This window comes from Zingiber officinale, chromosome 5B (genome assembly GCF_018446385.1).
Source record: "Zingiber officinale cultivar Zhangliang chromosome 5B, Zo_v1.1, whole genome shotgun sequence".
NCBI lineage: Eukaryota > Viridiplantae > Streptophyta > Magnoliopsida > Zingiberales > Zingiberaceae > Zingiber > Zingiber officinale.
The window spans coordinates 128227828-128246767 of NC_055995.1; the positions used below are offsets into that span (position 1 = coordinate 128227828).

Genomic DNA, 18940 nt, shown 5'->3' on the forward strand with positions numbered 1-18940 from the left:
ATTAAAAATGATCCTGCATTCAATCTAGTTGTGTCAATCAATTATTAATTAAAGCAATCGATTGATGCCTGCTAATCAAACCGGCCAATCAATTCTCATCTATTCTATTCGCTAATTTTGGTTTAGTAATTGATTGTCCGACCAAGACAATCAATTACACCATTGCGATTTTGTCCACAATGACATGATATTGTCCACTTTGGGTCTAGACCCTCATGACTTTGCTCTTGGGCTCTACCCAAAAGGCCTAATGTCAATGGAGATATCTTTCTCTTATAAACCCATGATTTGTAAACTTGCAACCCCAACAATCTCTCAGTCCACCCGACCTACTAGGACTTCTTGCCTGGTGTCTGGTCCTCTTGATCCGAACATAGGAACCCCTCACTTCCTTTGTTCGAGGTCAATATTGTACCCACATGGTTCAATTAGACCATAGCTCTTGTGCACAGTCAGCGTCAATATTGTACCCACATGGTTCAATTAAACCATAACTCTTGTGCACAGTCGGCGGTTAAACCTTCTGGCATTCCGGGCTCTGATACCAATTGTTGAATCGAAAAGAATTTAGATATCTGTACAATGGCATGATATTGTCCACTTTGGATCTAGACCCTTATGACTTTGCTCTTGGACTCTACCCAAAAAGTATCATGCCAATGGAGATATCTTTCTCTTATAAACTCATGATTTATCCCATATATTTTCAATGTGGGACTATGTTTGTAACCTTACAACCCCAACATGTTCTCCCTGAAGAGAGCTTCGGTTTATCACTATTCTTCATGTTCTTCATGAAATACGAAAAACTTAACAAAAAAAAAACAAGCCTATCCTATGATTTATGTTCAAGAGTTTTCGATGATCAAAGATGATTTCATACTAGCAAAACCTAATCTAACATTAAAATAACAAATCGACAAAAAAAATCATAACTTTATTACCATGAAAATAATGAAACAATATGACTTTGATACCAATTGATGAAAATTGTAATTCCCTAGTCCACATCAATTCAAGAAATTGAAAAGAAATTCGGAATGAAATACATAATCCTAAGCATGAGACCTAGTTTCAACAGAAAGCATGTCATAACATAATTATATGCAGCAAGCATACCATAACATAATTATATGCAACAACGATAATGGAACCTGATTGTAACGGAAGAGTCCTTGTCGTATAGCATCGTCTTCTCAATCTTGAGATTCTGTAGGAAGAGGAGAGGCCTTTCAGAGGAATTAGGGAGATGACACCCAAAAAACTCTTGCCAATGGAGAATGAAGAGTTATGTTAGATGTCCTAATCCAACAGGGACGGGGATATGATCCGTTATCAGCTCATAAATAATAACAGATCGGATTAATGAATTCTACACATCTAATCCACATCCAATAATCCCAAACCAAATAAACTAGAATTAGATCACTTAAACGGGTTCAATTTGTATTCACATATGCAAATTGCAAGTATGCCCCCAACAGGTAATTCTCCTTTTGTTATTTATATGACCCAAAATATTTAGACGAATGGTAGCTTTCTCAAGAAGCTCAACGATAAGAGTATATAAACAATATTTGTTTGGTTAGAAAGGAACAACCGATCAGTGTCACATGGTAGTTTGGCTTTTAAATGCCCTTTCTTCGAGGGCATGTTCTTCTGTTGTGTCCTTTTCCAAAGCAAAACTTACATGAATAAGTTCTTTTAGAGATAAAAACCAGTGGGCTTTCAGCGAGAGAATATCTGGCTTCGATGCATGTTCTACGATTATGTCCACTTCCGCCACATAACTTACAGTGTCGCAACACATTGTGACTCTTTTCCTGTGCTTCTGAATCCAATTTTGATCTACCACAAGTACGACGATTGTGGCCTCTTCCACCACAATTGCTGCATCTGAATGGCATTGGACCTGAATTTTCCCTTGAAATCGAGCAATAATGTCTCCGGTGCCCTTCCTCCCCACAGTTACTGCAGTAAAACTTCACTCCTGCATGCCGTGAAAGACTATCACAGGGAATATAAGAAGAATTCCACACAATATGTAGGCGTGCAATTAGCTACCAACATTTTGAAATTACAATGAATCAGTGGAAATTCATGTTACTGGTTTCGGTTATTTCTATAGTCATTTCGTTCCAATTTAACATTAAGCTAAATTTCTAATCAATTTTTTGTAAGAAGCAAACTGTTCTAAAATAAATAAATAAATAATCAATTTAATACAGGATTGTATTATTACAATTACAGTCAATTTTTTTTGTGAAATAGGGGCTCTTCCTGTGTGCTACATCGACTTTAGAGAGTAGGAATAGTCTCCATTTCTTCTTCAATCCTAGCACTTAGGGACAGTTCACATTTCTTCTTCTTCATCATCACATTCTATTAAATTTGTGAGTTGCATATGCACCGCCAGAAAGTCAATGACGACATCAACCGAGAGAGAAGACATGAACGGAGACAAAAAAAGGTCTAATTTTCAATTTCATCTCCCTGGCAAACTATCGAGTCGTGCTATTCATTTTTAGTTGAGACCTAAATAGTAAAGCTATTTTGATCTCACTTTATTATGTCCAACACAAAGGATTGAGCTGTATTCTCTACCCTTCCTCTAAGATCCTCAAGTACTTTCCCTCAATCTATCGAACACAGTTTTATTCACTACTTCAAGGACAAGCCCACTCGAGAGATTAGTTCTTCTCTCTTCATTGATGTTTCATTTCATCCTCTCTCCCTATCATCTCTCTTTGTCAAACAATGTATTTGAGACCAAAAGGGAGATCATTGCCTCCATCAACTATTTTTAGAGTTTTGCTAATTTGAGGTAGAAGGTGTAGGACCGTTGCGGCCGGCTAGAAGGGGGGGGGGGGGGGGGGTTGGATAGCCGGTAAAAAAACAAAGACCCTTCCCGACTTTTCAAACTAACACTTGTAAAATAATTAAATTAGCAGTAAATAAAAAGCAGAAAGAAGAGGCTCACAACTTGACTTGGTTACAACCAAGGAAGTTGTTAATCCAAGGAATGAACGTGCACTAAAATATCTCCTTCAGGCGGAGAAGCCTCTTACAGTAGTGAAAGTACAAAAGACAGAAGCTAAACTAGAACAGAAGCGCACAAGTGTTTGGAATGTAAATTTTTGAGTTCGTTGAAAAGCTTCTGGACCAAGGTTATATTTATAGCCTTGGTCGGGGCGCTTGGAAGGGTTCCGGGCGCCCTGGGGGGATAAAACTTTATCCCCCAACGTTCAGAACGCATTAGACGCGTTCTGGTCAAAATTCAAGTTCCGGGCGCCCGGAACCCTAAGTCAACTCCGGTTGACTTCTTTCGCCTCGATCCGGGTCTTCAACTCCGGTTCCGCTCGCTTGAGTGATCTCTGTCATCCGGAATAGGGCTCACCCGAACCCAACTTCCGGTCTTCTCGAGCGGACTTCCCTTCGGCTTCTCGTCCCTCGGAATCACCACGTGTTCCCTTCTCGTCCGCCGGCGTACTCATCCGCAGTCTTCGTCCCTCGGACGCACCGCGTGTCGTCCTTCTCGCTAGTTGCGTCTCTTGCTCCCCGAGCAATCTTCCGCTCCGGCTTTCGTCCCTCGGAACCACCGCGCGCTTCCTTCTCGTCCGCCGATGTACTCTTCCGCAGCACCTCGTCCCTCGGACTGCCGTCCTTCTCGCTAGCTGCGTCTTCCGCTCGACTACCTGTGCTCCTAAGCTCCTGCACACTTAGATACAAGGTTAGAAACAACGCAGGACCTAACTTAACTTGTTGATCACACCAAAACAATCTTGGGGTTCCAACAATCTCCCCCTTTTTGGTGTGATCAACCCAAGTTAAGCTAGGGTCAAAACTAGACATAAAATTAAAACAAGTTATTACAATAATGTGCAACAAGATAGAAAAAATTAAATTTCGAAAATTTTCAATTCTCAATTTCTTTCAATTCTCAATTTCTACCTCCCCCTAGACTTATACTTTCCTTCTCCCCTTTTGATAAAAAAAAAATGGGGTTCAAAGCCAGATCTAAAGGTTGATATAATGAAAATATATTTCAATGATTTTCAAGGAAAATATTTCCAAGTCAAGGAAAAATTAAAAAAATAACTTTTGAAAAATTTCTTAATTTTTGCCATAAAAATCTTTCTAAGCCCGAAACTTTATGCAAGAAAGTTTAAGAAAATTGATAACATTAAAAAATTTCTATGCATTTATTTATTTACTTTATTCTAATGCTTTTATCAGAAAGTTTTAAATTTATATTTTAATTTATCATAATTTCTTAACTTTGAAGCGAGAAAATTTGAACATGTAGAAATTTGTAACAATTATAACATGTCATTTTCTATTGTATTTTGAATTCCTAATTCGCAAAAATATTTTGATAGTATAAATTCTAACTTAATAAAAAATTTCGCCAATACTTCTAATTTGCAAACTTCGTTCGACAAAAAATTTTGTAATTTGCAAAAGTATTTTGACAACATAAATTTTAATTTGCAAAAATCTGTGGATAATAAATTTTCTACTCCGAAAAACTCTTTTGATATTATCTCTAATTTGCAAGCTTTGTTCGAAAAAATATTTCGTAATTTGCAAGATTCTTTCGTCAAAACATTTTGTAATTCAAAAAATTCTTTAGATGATTCAAATTCTGGTTCGTAAATATCTTCAGGCAATTTTTTGATTGATTGAACCAATTGATCAGAGGTTCGAGTCCATACCTTACTTACCTCGTCAGTTGTTGGTTCTCCCCCTGTTGAATTACTTTCTTCCGAAGATTCTCCCCCTTCATCGATCTCGGGATGTACTTCGACTGTTGGAGTTGTCTCGGTAATTTCTTCCGTCTCGGATTCTGATGACGGCTCGATGTCTATTGAGGGGACGGCTTCAATCGGTTCTTCGTAGAGTTTTAAGAACTTTTCCCAAAGTTCTTTTGAGCTGTTGTATTCGCCGATTCTTTTGAGATCTTCATTTGGTATCACGGTTAGGAGATGAAATTCTGCCCGTCTGTTTGCCATCGATTCGTTACGTTGCTTTTTATTCCAAAGGCGTAGATCGAGTCTTTCTCCGTTCGTGTTCTTCGGTTCTTCATAACCAGATTTTAAAATTAAAGAAATACCAAGGTCTGAGTTAAGGTATACCTCCATTTGTTTCTTCCATGAAGAAAACTCCCCCTCGAATGTTGGTGGATATTCGCTAGCTCCGACCATCGTTTTGTTGCTTCAGACGGCGATTAGTCCTTCTGAGGCGTCTCGGCTCTGATACCACTTGTAGGACTGTTGCGGCCGGCTAAAAGGGGGGGGGGGGGTTGGATAGCCTGTAAAAAAAATAAAGACCCTTCCCGACTTTTCAAACTAACACTTGTAAAATAATTAAATTAGCAGTAAATAAAAAGCAGAAAGAAGAGGCTCACAACTTGACTTGGTTACAACCAAGGAGGTTGTTAATCCAAGGAATGAACGTGCACTAAAATATCTCCTTCAGGCGGAGAAGCCTCTTACAGCAGTGAAAGCACAAAAGACAGAAGCTAAACTAGAACAAAAGCGCACAAGTGTTTGGAATGTAAATTTCTGAGTTTGTTGAAAAGCTTCTGGACCAAGGCTATATTTATAGCCTTGGTCGGGGCGCCTGGAAGGGTTCTGGGCGCCCTGGGGGATAAAACTTTATCCCCCAATGTTCAAAACGCATTAGACGCGTTCTGGTCAAAATTCAAGTTCCGGACGCCTGGAAGGGTTCCGGGCGCCCCGGGCTGCTCAGGGCGCCCCGGACTGCTCCGGGCACCCCGGACAGTTCCGGGCGCCCCGGACAGTTCCGGGCGCCCCAGACCCTAAGTTAACTCCGGTTGACTTCTTTCGCCTCGGTCCGGGTCTTCAACTCCGGTTCCACTCGCTTGGGTGATCTCTGCCATCCGAAATAGGGCTCACCCGAACCCAACTTCCGGTCTTCTCGAGCGGACTTCCCTCTGGCTTCTCGTCCCTCGGAATCGCCGCGTGTTCCCTTCTCATCCGCCGGCGTACTCATCCGCAGTCTTCGTCCCTCGGACGCACCGCGTGTCGTCCTTCTCGCTAGCTACGTCTCTTGCTCCCCGAGCAATCTTCCGTTCCGGCTTTCGTCCCTCGGAACCACCGCGCGCTTCTTTCTCGTACGCCGGTGTACTCTTCCGCAGCACCTCGTCCCTCGGACTGCCGTCCTTCTCGCTAGCTGCGTCTTCCGCTCGACTACCTGTGCTCCTAAGTTCCTGCACACTTAGACACAAGGTTAAAAACAACGCAGGACCTAACTTAACTTGTTGATCACATCAAAACAACCTTGGGGTTCCAACAGAAGGGATATTTCTATATATACTTCATTAATTCAAGTTTTGTTTCACTACATGCAAATTCATTTCGTTGTCATCATATCCGAGTCTATATTTTCTACTTTATGTAAACTGTGCATATATATTATCTATGCTCCAACCTAAGGGGTAGTGTTATAGACGTTGGGTTAATAAGGTTATTTAGTCCAACACTAGTATTCTAGATTTAGGCTTGTGTCCTTAGTGCCACATATATCCATGTGTTTTCCCTTTACAATGTAGGCAACAAAATATTTTCCTTTTCCCAAACTTATACAGTATACTTTGGCAACAAAAGGTAAAACCATCGCATCGACGACCCCTCCAGGGTGGCCCTCCACTATCTGGAAGAGAGGTAAATCACGGGAGCTTCGTCCAGCAACAACAATGCATGCAAAGAGGGGTTGAGGGAACCAGTGGGGCATTCCACACCAGTTGGAAATCGACCCTATTGCCAGCAATACCCTTGCATGAACCAACTTCAACAGTATATTTGATCTCAATCGATGTTGCAAGAGAAGACAAAGGATGCAACTAATGACAATCTGATGTGGACGCCGAGGTGGACGCCTTCGCTGAACATCGCTATAGTTGGAAGCAAATTAATTACTACCTAATTAGTTATTAGAAATAAATTAGCTATTGCCTAATTAGTAGAAAATAAATAATGACCTAATTTAACTACTGCTATAGTAGAAAACAAATAATGGCCTAATTAGCTTTTCTATTTTTGATTATTTGTTTTCCTTTATGGTTGGTCTTTCCTAATCTTGTCATGTTTGACTCCTTATATAAGGAGTGTCATTATTAATAAAGGAGGGGAGAAAAATTAAACAATTAGGACTCTGTCTAGGACGAGTCTTCCCCCTTGAGTGATTTGGACTCTGTCTAGGACGAGTTTTTTTCCTCCTCCCTTCCCCCCTTACGTGTTGCATGACCAAGTACGGATCCGGATCTCAACCTGTGACTCGATCCTATACTCGAGACCATATCAACTTAGTATCAGAGTCGGTCATGGGTGACACGGATCCTATCACATCCAAACTCAAGGTCTTTATGAAAAGATTGATCTCACAACAACAAGTTTTCATGGAGCAGATCACTCCCGCCAACAAGGACTAGAGGAGCAGATTGCCGAGATTTCCCGTACTGTTCAAGATGCTAGACGACGACCTTTGCACACTGCAGACAGCCCTACCAGCGTAGAGTATGACCCTTCTAAAGGCTCAGAGATCAGACCTGATCTGCCAACCAGCGGCACCATGGCTCCGCGATACTCAAAGATGGAGTTCCCGGTCATGGGTGACACGGATCCTATCACATCCAAACTCAAGGTCTTCATGAAAAGATTGATCTCACAACAACAAGTTTTCATGGAGCAGATCACTCCCGCCAACAAGGACTAGAGGAGCAGATTGCCGAGATTTCTCGTACTGTTCAAGATGCTAGACAACGACCTTTGCACACTGCAGACAGCCCTACCAGCGTAGAGTATGACCCTTCTAAAGGCTCAGAGATCAGACCTGATCTGCCAACCAGCGGCACCATGGCTCCGCGATACTCAAAGATGGAGTTCCCCACCTATTCTGGAGAAGGGGATCCGCTGAGCTGGGTTAAAAGGTACGAAAAATTCTTTACCAACCAAAGGACCATAGAGGCTGGCAAGGTTGGCCTTGCTGCCTTCCACTTGGTAGGGGAAGCCCAACTTTGGTTTGATCAGGTAGAGCAAGAAGAGCTAGAGATGACTTGGAAGCAGTTCAGAGACCACTGTCATATCCGCTTTGGCCCGCCCCTAAGCAACAACCCTTTAGGAGAGCTAGCAAATCTGAAGCAGACATGCTCTGTAGAAGACTACCAGCGCCAATTTCAATCTCACCTCGCTCGGACCTCGGACCTCGGACCTCCGACCACAACAACAAGTTGACTTATTCACTGCAGGGCTAGTCGAAGATCTCCGTATCGACATCGAACTGCAGAAGCCTGAAAACCTAGGCATTACAATGAATATGGCCAGGGCACTAGAACGGAAGCAGTGCTTCCATCAAGGTGGGGGGCTGCTGCGCACGAATTGAGGTGGGACCACAACCAACAGTGGAGGCTCTCCTATGGCGAAGACCAGGACCCCGGACATCAGCAAGGAGACTCCACCTGTTTCATTTTTCAAACGTCTGACTCGCGCCAAGATGGCAGAACGGAGAGCCAAGGGTCTTTGTTTTAACTGTGATGAATCCTACTCCACGGGTCACAAGTGTAAACGTCTGTTTTGGATTGAAGTGCCTGATGAAGACAGGGAAGGTGAGGAAGAGGGGGAAATGAATTCAGAAATTTCCCTTCATGCTATTAGTGGCGTTATACACCGCTTTCGAGCTTGAGGACAAGCTCAATATCGAGGAGGGGAGTGTGATGTGGACGCCGAGGTGGACGCCTTTGCTGAACATCGCTATAGTTGGAAGCAAATTAATTACTGCCTAATTAGCTATTAGAAATAAATTAGCTATTGCTTAATTAGTAGAAAATAAATAATGGCCTAATTTAACTACTAGTATAATAGAAAACAAATAATGGCCTAATTAGCTTTTCTATTTTTGATTCCTTGTTTTCCTTTATGATTGGTCTTTCCTAATCTTGTCATGTTTGACTCCTTATATAAGGAGTGTCATTATTAATAAAGGAGGGGAGAAAAATTGAGCAATTAGGACTCTGTCTAGGACAAGTCTTCCCCCTTGAGTGATTTGGACTCTGTCTAGGACGAGTCTTTTTCCTCCTCCCTTCCCCCCTTACGTGTTGCATGACCAAGTACGGATCCGGATCTTGACCTATGACTCAATCCTATACTCGAGACCATATCACAATCTCAATCAGCTATCTCAATCGTTTCATCCTACTAAACAGTAGGGCACACCCTCCACTATTAATACCAATCTTTATTGATAGTGTGGCTTGTGGTTCAACTGTCTAAGAAAAACAGGCAAGCAATCATTTATTCCACATTTTTTTCTCAATCTCTCTAAGCTAGTATACATCTTCAGTTATAAATCACACCTTACTGCAAAATCGACTTCCTGATTAACTCATTCTTACTCATGTTTTATATTGATAACTCAATAAGTAATGATTGTTTTGTTTGTTGGAGACATTATGAACAGAACTGTGTAATTGAATAGCTAGCCTATTCCATCGAAATCTGTAGGTAATTACATAAATAGCAGCAACATTTTGAATGTTCCATGATATAAAATGTCATAGATGTTGTATACGCTTAACCTGATTTGATTAGTGGAAAAACTAACCTTTCATAGCTATACTTCTCTTGGCCCGATTCTCTGGATTGTTGAAGAACACTTTCATAGCTTCAGAAGCCTGCTTCCTTGCTTCAGGAGTTCCTTTTGTTTTCTAAAGACGCAGATTTAAGACAAAGGAAATGAATTGGTAACAGTGCAAATCTAGTACTTTACTGTGCACACTATAGAGTTTACGATAACTGATAACTCTGATGCGAGATAAGTTATTACCTTAATTGCAGCAACCCTTTGAGCATGCAGCTTAGGGTCTTGGTGTATAATCTTCATTCGCTTACTAAAAAGTCCTGTTTTAGCATTAAGACTCTGCAAACAATGGAATTTAATAATAAGCAAGAAATACAATTCAAAAAAAAAAAAAAAAAGAGAGGTTTAAACAGCAGCCACGAACAAGAAATTTGATGGATAACCAAGGTTTAGAAACACATGTCCGAACAAGTAAGGATGCATCAATTAACAAATTAACTGGTACCAACAGGATCAATTGAAGCCAACTAGCAGGCACTCATCAGAGTTTGAACAGCAATCGAAATACTTCAGGCAGCAATTAGCTAGTCCCTGGAAATTATTTATCTTGACAATGGATAATACATTGTCTACAGTTATTTAAACTTCATTTCAGAAGACAAGAAAATACAAGAAATAGAAGGGATAGTAAAGAGACACAGCAAATTGACGATATTATATGACATCAAAGGTCATTTATTCATATGTTATACTAGTTGACTAGTTGTACTAATTTATGAGAATTTAATCTTGTAGATGGAAGAACATCCAGAATGAGAAAAATCAAAACCAAATAACAAGAATTGGCACTTGATTTCCAAAATAAAGGCAAACTACAAATTATAAAATCAGAAAGATAATTTTACTCGTAATGATCTGCTGATCTTTAAGCTGACTTCAGGTGATGGTGACTGGTATGTTCGTTTAGATTTTCTTGCCACATTGACCTTTATGTCTAATTTGTCAACTTCATCATCTTCCTTCACTCTCAAAGGGGAGCTGCATAAATAAAAGACATGTTTCAGAAAACTGTAATCGTCGTATTTTGTGGTAAAGCAGCAACTCGGGTACATTTCAATCCCTAGGTAAAATCAACATAGCCAATCCAAAGTAGTTGTGAGTAGACCCGACCCCGGGCCGGGTCTGGCCCGGACCCGGCCCGGGCCCGTAACCGGGTCAACGGGCCGGTTGCCCGTTGACCCGGTTCGCCGGGTCGAACCGGAACCGGCCCGGCAAGTTGCCGGGCCGGTTCCGGTTCATTGGATGTAAAACCGGCGAACCGCCGGTTAACCGGCGAACCGCCGGTTAACCGGCGGGTTGAACCGGCGAACCGCCGGTTAACCGGCGGGTTGAACCGGCGGTTCAGCCGCAAATTTTTTTTTTTTAAACCGCCAGTTAACCGGCGGTTCATAGCCGTTGGAACCGCCGGTTAACTGGCGGTTCGTAGCCGTTGGGAGGGTTTTTTAGGTATTTTTTTTTCAACGGTTAGGATCATTTGACCGTTTTTTTATCAATGGCTATGATTTAGTGTCCGTTACTATCAAAACTCTATAAATAGAGAGCTTATTTCATCATTTTTCACACCCATCTTCTCTACTCTTAATCTCATTTTCGTATTCTCTAATCTCTACACGCTTTCGTTTTCAATTTTCAATTACAATGGAAGGAGGCCGCGGAGGTGCATCATCTCGAGCTCGGAAGGGAAAGCAAATAATGAATCCGCGGGAGGAGGACCCCAACATTCAATCCACCGATGATGAGATCGAGCATCTTCCGAATCCGACACCCGACACACAAGGAAGTACCGATGCAATTACTTCTAAGGTTCGGGAACTTCCTCCTCTAAAGTCTTCTATTTTTACTAAACATTTTGAGAAGGTCACTCTTCCGTCGAGAGAAATGCGTGCAAAATGTAAGCACTGCAATGCTTCCTACAAATTCCAAGCCGGCGGAAAACGACATGTAGAAACGAAGCACCCGACGGAATATGGACTCGACCGTTCTCAAACACAATTATCAAGATTTTCTTCAACTAGCGGTAGTACCGATTCCGGTTTATTTTTATATTCGGATAATAAATTAAGAGAATCATTAGCTAAATTTGTTTCCGTAGAACATCTTTCTTTTAGTTTTGGATCTAAATGCACATTTGAAGATTTTTGTAAAGAATCTCTTAATCCATGTGCTAAACGTGTTCCTAGGACTACACTTACTCGTACAATTAAAAAATTAGTAAAACAAGGAAAAAAGAATTTAATTGATGAATTTAGTAAATTAGATAATAAAGTTTCTTTATGTTCCGATATTTGGAGTGATCATTGGCAAACACATTCGTATATGGGTGTGACTTGTCATTGGATCGATAACTCTTGGAACCTCCAAAAAAGATTATTAGCTTATAGAGTTTTTGATGAATCACATAATGCTCATAATATCGCACAATTATTATGTTTAATTTTAGAAGAATATGGTTTAACTCATAAAATATTTTCAATATCATTAGATAATGCTAGTTCTAATACCGCTTGTATAGATGATCTAAAATTTGTTTGTCAACCTATTATTGGAGGTTTATTTTTTCATATTCGTTGTGTATGTCATGTTTTAAATTTATGTGTTCAAGATGGTTTAAAAATTTTAGAAAGTTATATTAAACCAATTAGAATTGCAATTTCTTATTTATGGTCTCATCCATCTCTAATGAAACAATGGGGTAGGTTTTGTAAAATTAATGGAATGAGACCTAAAAAATTTCCACGTGATGTACCAACACGTTGGAATTCAACATACCAATTATTACAAGATTCATTTCAATATAAAGAATTATTATGTTCATTTTTTGCACAAAACACTAATACTAATATATATTTATTTTCACAACAATGGAATATTTGTAGTAGTATTTGTGAAATTTTAAAAGTATTTAATGATGCAACCGAACAACTTTCCGGTGTTTATTATCCCACTGCTCAATTAGTTTTAGAAAATTTTTCTAATATAGTATTAGTTTTAAATGAACATATTAATAATGAATCTTTATCTCCTTGCATCTTAGCTATGAAAACTAAATGGGAAAAATATTTTTATTTAATTCCTGAAATTTATTTAATTGCATTTGCTTTAGATCCTAGATTTAAATTAGAAGTTTTACAAGAAATGTTAACTTTATATTATGATGCTTTAATTCCAATTAAAGATTCTTCTTCCCCTGATCCAACTAATATTATATATAATGTTAGAATTTATTTATATGATATTTATAATCAATATTATGCAAAATATGGAACACAAATTAATATTTCTGAAATTCAACAAACTACTAGTAGTAATTTAAAACTTACAAAAGCACAACTCTTATTAAAAGAACGGACAAAACGTCCACGGGGATCCTCAAGTTCCACACAGGAACTTGAGAATTATTTTACAACTTCTTTTGATTTTAATGAAGCAGATAGCGAAAACTTCGATATCTTAAAGGGGTGGTCACAGAAGGCTCAAAGCTTTCCCGTTCTCTCCGTGATCGCAAAAGAAATTTTAGCTTGTCCAGTGTCAACTGTTGCTGTGGAGCAGACGTTCAGTGCCGACGGCAACATATTAGATGAACGACGATCAACTTTGTCTCCCGACTCATTGGAAGCCCAAGCATTACTGGACGATTGGACCAGAGCGGAGAAAAGAATCCAAGGAATGCAACTTTCAGATGACGAAGTTGAAGATTTTGATACTGAAGGAACAAATACGACAGGAACAGAAAATGGAAGTGAATGAAAATGTAAAAGGATAAAAATGTAAAAGAACTACGTGGGCTTTGATTCCCCTAAAGGGATACGTAGGCAACTTAAATAAGTGCAAGCCCTTTTTTTAATAAATTTTAATTTCTAATTTTTAATGTTTAATGTTTAATTTTTAATTTTTAATTTTTAATTTTTATTAACATATTAATCTTGAACCGTGACGAACCGTGACGAACCGTGACGAACCGTGAACCGGCTGAACCGTGAATCGTAACCGTCTTGGGCGGTTAAGGTTAAGGGTCGACCTGCCTGGAACCGTCGAACCGGCGGTTCCGAACCGTCGAACCGTCGGTTCCGAACCGTCGAACCGTCGGTTCCGAACCGTCGAACCGTCGGTTCCGAACCGTCGAACCGTCGGTTCCGAACCGTGGTCAGGTCTAGTTGTGAGCTATGTCTGATTGGTGTCATTGAAGCAAATCTGGTACGTTTAATGCACTCAACTTATCAACCAATAGAGTCAACCAAATTCAATGTTGTGGCCATCAGTATTCAATGACCTTGTACCCTATACTTAAAGCAAGGCTTGGATGTGGAACTTAACAGACAAAAAGTAAAATACTAAACATAGTTCATCACAAGTAATGTGATTATAGGGATTTTCAAGGGAAAGCATAAGTTGTATTGCGAGGAGCATTACCTAGATCGAGCTTTCTCCCAAGGTTGCTCATCAATAGACTCTTCCCATATCACACAATCCCCAAAGCAATGCTTGCAGATTCTAATTCCCTGCATCACATAAGATATTGTCAAGGCTCCAGACATGATTGGTTGTGTAATATGAACTAAAAGTTTGTGGCTTTAAATTGGGTGAATGTGACGTCACGTTAATATGCAGTAAAACACAGAAATGACATCTATAAATAAGAAAATTGTAATTATAAGATTTCTGGTCAATACAATTGAAGTTCTACATACCACAAAATGACTTATGTAAGAAGAACTAAGAAGATGGAAAAAAAAATCCAACTGTAGTAATACTAATACAATTGATAATAAAATTGTAACATAGTCAAAATAGTTCAAGCAAAGAACTTCAGGTCTTTTATCTCTAGCACTGTAAATATGTATGGCACTGTAAATATTTTCCATACTAAATACAACTAAAAGTGAATTAATGCTAACAAAAAAACTACAGATGGAAAGAAGCAGCAGTCACCTTCCCATTGCATTGGGAACAATCCAACCTTGACCTCTCTATATCACACTCTGTGCATGGTGTGTAACCCCTCCCCCTACAACTAGGGCATGGCAACTCCCTGATGTATTGCCCATTTGGACCAAACCAGGACCTAAGTTTTTGTGTACCAGGATTAACATTCCTGAAGAAACAAATTTAGATCAGCATGAAAGAAAACAACTAGCATACACTCCTGGAGCAAAACAGAAAAATTGTAAAGAAACACTTTAGATATAATATCATGAGATTTATCAAATATTTTGCAGCTCTGGAAATCTTTTGGATGTTAATACCAACTGGTTACTATTGAAATATTGGGTAAAATCGATGCAATTGGTCTATGTTTAAAATAAATTGAGAACTGATTTTTATGCTCAGTTAGATCCTCTCCACAATTAAGTTTTGCTGTGCTGACACAATTAAATTTCTACTGACATACTCCAAGATTGTTAATTTATCATTTTGCTTTCCAATTCATCGTACATCACTTGTATATTTTATTCTGCCTGAGAAATTTGCGTAATTTTTCAGAAGCCCTGATAAAAATCCACAAAAAAATTGAGCAAAGCAACAGAACTACAAAAAAGAATGGCGAACCTTGGCACCGGGTCGACATCTATTCCCAACAATTCTCGTGACGGATCGTAATCCAGCTGCAAGAACCAGACTGAAGAATATAAGAAAATTAAATGGATTTTTTTTATAAAAAAAATGCAATTTTATATCAACACTGCCTACCGGAGGGGAATCTTGGTTCATGGAAGACGATCTTCGCCAGCGGAGCAGAAAGCTGACCATTGGATTGGGCCAGAGAAAGGCAGGGACACACCTCTCATTCTTCTTCTGCTTCCATCTCTCTGGTGGAAGGAGCATCGAGATACGAAGTGACACAAAGTGCTTCGACGACAACATTGTCAGTGACATATGAGCAAAATAGAGAACTTTGTTCCTCCTAAGGAAGAGGGAAAGAAAGGCAGGTAACAAGGGTAAAGGAAAGAAAGGGAGAGGAAACGAATTCCTTTGAGAAGTTTATTTGGACGGAAGCGAGGAATGGAGGGAGGAGGAGGAGCGTCAGACATCCACCCAATCTGCCGGCGGAGACGACTGGACCGACCCTACCGTCCTCTGCACCCGTTTCATTCGCACCTACAAGGCGCTGGTAGAGGAAGACACGGGCGTCTCTGTGCTTCTCAGTATCTTCACAAGCTTCGACAGCTTCGCCGAACAGACGCGGGGAGCCGCAGGTACTCACCGGAGCAGATGAACCCGGCGAGGGAGTGGGGCTCGCCAAAACCAATCTGGTCGTCTTAGGCGACCGCCTCTGTCCTGGTCAGCGGCGACGAAGATGAGGGAATCGAAGTCCTGATTTGGGATTGGGAGCTACGACTTAGGGGTGAAGGGGGTGTCACCGAGGAGATCGCTCGAGATCTTGTAAGTATCGGCGGTGGCAATTGGAGCCGGCGGGGCCGCAGAGCATTTCGGCCGACGTATTATCCACTTCTCGAGTTTCTCTTCTTCCCTTCCTCAATAAAACAGATTTTTTTTTTAGAAAAAATATTTCACCTTCAAATTGGTCTCCTCTCCTCTCACACTTCATTTACATTTTTTTTCTAAGGCATTTTATTCAGGTAAAAAAACATTTTTTGGCTTTTAATTTTATGATAAGTACAAAATTTTAAATTTTAGATTTTTTTTTTCAAAAAAAAAAAACATACTAGTGGGCTAATGGAGATTTCTGATTTTCCCAAATCTCGTTGAGCCAATATTCAATTGGTAAAATGGTACAAATGGGTAAACTAATTTCCATTTGCATTAACTCTACCAAGAACAACTTTAGCACAATGTTTCAAACTTGTCATTTGATCAAAAGAATTTATCTAAACAATTTCACTGGGATTGCTGTACCTTCTTGTGCGGGAATTGTAGCCCAAATGACATTTTGCAGCTTCGAATTTTAGTCAATGGTAGAATGATCCGGTTGTTCAGCTATCGACGACCAAGTTGTATGCACCTGGTCCGAGACCACGTCGCCGGCGGCGGAATTAGAGGTTAAACGCGTCTCAATTCGGATTCCTGTCGCCTTTGCTGTTTGCGGCGCTCCTTCTCGCGCATGGAGTTCTGCTTCTCGAGCTTCCAGTTCGCATGGCATCGAGCGATGAAGAGGTCGGCCTTGTTGTCCACGTCCGGGCTCGGGCAGGACACCGCCGCGTTCTCTCTTTCCTTCAGTTTCATCGCTTGTCCTTCGATGACTCTCCTGTTGAGGTCGTGGTTAGCCGCCACCTCCTCGTCGGCGACGGTTTGATGGGAATGAGAAGGCCTTCGCGGAGGCGGAGACCGCGGAGGTATCGGCGACATGGAAGACGAAGCCTGGAGAGTGGGCTTCGAAAGATTGGATTTTTCTAGCCGTGATGGCCGAGCAGGAGGCGGCGACAGAGGTGACTCGTAAAGATAGACCTTTTCCTTTCCCTTATGATGCCGGTTAAGAGACGGAGGAGCTGGCGCCGGAACTGGCGGTTGTATCGCTTGCTGTGTGGATTGTTGTTCTGGCGGCGGAGGCATCGGCGGCGGCGGCGGAGGTGCTGCTGACTCTGAGTGGATCTGCCGGGCCTTGTTTCCCCCTTTCTTTTGGTAGAAGAGGTGGTGGAAGACCGAGGAGGGAAGAGGAGGGGGTGGCGGCGCAGCGGAGGAGGCAGGTTCCGCCGATACAACTGCTGTGTCGTTGGAAGATTTCTTCGTCTTGCTTCCTTTCTTCTTCGGATACAACAAAGCTATAGCTGCAGCGATGTCCTTCGCTCCGCCGCTTCTTCGCTTCTTATGGTTCGTCTTTTCCACCAATTCCTCCTCCTCTTCTGCTTCCTCCTGATGCTCAGGCGGAGACGGCGAGGGGTCCAGCGGCGACGTAGGAGGCTTTTCAACAAGAACATTAGGATTTTGTTCTACCTCCCACTGTGGAACATCGCCTACGCTTCTCCTCCTCTGATGCCGCGACTTCGCCGGTTCTGGCAGCGGAATGTCGGTCGTCTTTGGCTCGCATTTTGCATTTTGTCCGACGTCCCTCTCCCGAAACTTCTCAATGCTCCTCCTCCTCGGCTGGCGTTGCCTCGGAGTCGGAGACGGCGACGACGACAACGAATGGTTGTTCTCCTGCCCAAAGATCTCATTTTTCTCCACCTCCTTTTCCTCAGCAACCTTCTCAGCTCTCCTCCGCCTCGTCATCCGCGATTGGCATTGAGGCGGCTGTGGCGGCGAGGGCGGATGGGGGGCTTCTGGTTCAAAGATCTCACCTTTCTTCACCTGCCCCTCGGGAAGTTCGTATAACGCCCTACTTTCCATCAACCTCTGAGTCGGCGGCGGCAGACTGAACGGAGATCTAGATCTCGCTAGAGGGCTGCTTCTCTCAGCATATGCGTCCACGGCAATCATTTTTGCCTCGGAATCCCCAAGCCTTTCCCTTTCCCACACGCCAGACTCCGATCCCTGCCGATAATGCTCCACGTCACTGTAGAAACGCCACTCCTCGGCGGCGGCATCCAGCGTTGGCCTCAGAACAGGGTAGGAACCACCGCCACTACGCATCCGAAGGCCTCCCGCCTCCGGAGCGGCCTCTCCAAGGTGGGGGTAGCTAGAGTGGGCTCGGCGCCAGTCTCCGTGGTCCACCTGGCGGGGGAGCCTGTCGCCGTCGTCGGTGCCGTGGCGGCGGCTGAGCACGCCACAGAGAATGGCGAAGAGGACCAAGAGGATGTTGAGGGTGTCCCAGCCGTTCCTGATGGCGAAGGGGCGGAAGCCGCGGAAGGAGGAGGGGAGGACGAGGAGAATGAGAAGGGAGAAGAGAAGAATAAGGGCCCATGGCCGGAATCCAACAGGTGCAGCAGTAGCAGCAGCAGAAGAAGAAGAGGACGATTCTCTTTCCCTATCCATTTTGAAGGAGGAGGACAAAGATTAGGATTTTCTTCTTCTTTTATCCTTTTTCTTCTTTCTACTTTTCTTTCCTGCTCTCTGCTTCGCTACTGTCTGCTGCTTAAAACTTGTTTGCTTGCTTTGTTCTGCTGGCTTTGTGGCTTTTACTTTGTGCGATGCTCGTGCTTTTATAGCCAGCTTCTTCTTCTTCTTCTTATTATTATTATTATTATTAATCAGAAAAATCCAATTGAAAATCTCCCTTATCAGATATTGAGCCTCTTCGCAACAGTGTAAGGTACGGGACCGATGTCCTCACGCAATGTCCAATGGATTACACAATGTCGACGGACACATGAAAATAAATTTCTTCCACCCTAGTTAACTAAGCTAACTCTCTTTATCTCCCTTATCTTTCTTTATAAAATATGAGGAC

General features: G+C 41.8%; 2 protein-coding genes across 4 annotated transcripts; both read right to left on the reverse strand.

Annotated features, from left to right (window-relative positions):
- Positions 1 to 1559: 1559 nt before the first annotated feature.
- Positions 1560 to 16168, reverse strand: LOC121985942. Of its 3 annotated transcripts, none has more exons than XM_042539679.1 (8): positions 15346 to 16168; positions 15205 to 15260; positions 14587 to 14749; positions 14068 to 14156; positions 10503 to 10635; positions 9844 to 9936; positions 9622 to 9724; positions 1560 to 1990 (listed from the first exon to the last, which is right to left on the reverse strand). In XM_042539679.1, exons 1-8 carry the CDS (start codon positions 15529 to 15531, stop codon positions 1629 to 1631), a joined length of 1185 nt encoding a protein of 394 aa, XP_042395613.1. In that variant the 5' UTR covers positions 15532 to 16168; the 3' UTR covers positions 1560 to 1628. The 3 variants fall into 3 exon arrangements, with proteins under 3 accessions (XP_042395613.1, XP_042395614.1, XP_042395615.1); XM_042539680.1 differs by having other exon boundaries at positions 1847 to 2007; positions 15346 to 16165; XM_042539681.1 differs by lacking the exon at positions 1560 to 1990 and adding an exon at positions 3689 to 3711 and having other exon boundaries at positions 15346 to 16165.
- Positions 16169 to 16399: 231 nt separating this feature from the next.
- On the reverse strand, positions 16400 to 18670 carry LOC121985944 (serine/arginine repetitive matrix protein 1-like). Its single transcript, XM_042539682.1, has one exon. It carries the CDS (start codon positions 18523 to 18525, stop codon positions 16657 to 16659), a length of 1869 nt encoding a protein of 622 aa, XP_042395616.1. The 5' UTR covers positions 18526 to 18670; the 3' UTR covers positions 16400 to 16656.
- Positions 18671 to 18940: the final 270 nt, after the last annotated feature.

Excerpts from the sequence above, each read along its gene's own strand:
- LOC121985942 (XM_042539679.1), bottom strand. The coding sequence starts at position 15,531 with ATGTCACTGACAATGTTGTCGTCGAAGCACTTTGTGTCACTTCGTATC. Across the intron at positions 9,937-10,502 it reads AGATCAGCAGATCATTACGA|AGTCTTAATGCTAAAACAGG; the intron begins GTAAAATTATCT and ends CATTGTTTGCAG. Across the intron at positions 1,991-9,621 it reads GAGAAGTATAGCTATGAAAG|GAGTGAAGTTTTACTGCAGT; the intron begins GTTAGTTTTTCC and ends CACGGCATGCAG.
- LOC121985944 (XM_042539682.1), bottom strand. The coding sequence starts at position 18,525 with ATGGATAGGGAAAGAGAATCGTCCTCTTCTTCTTCTGCTGCTGCTACT.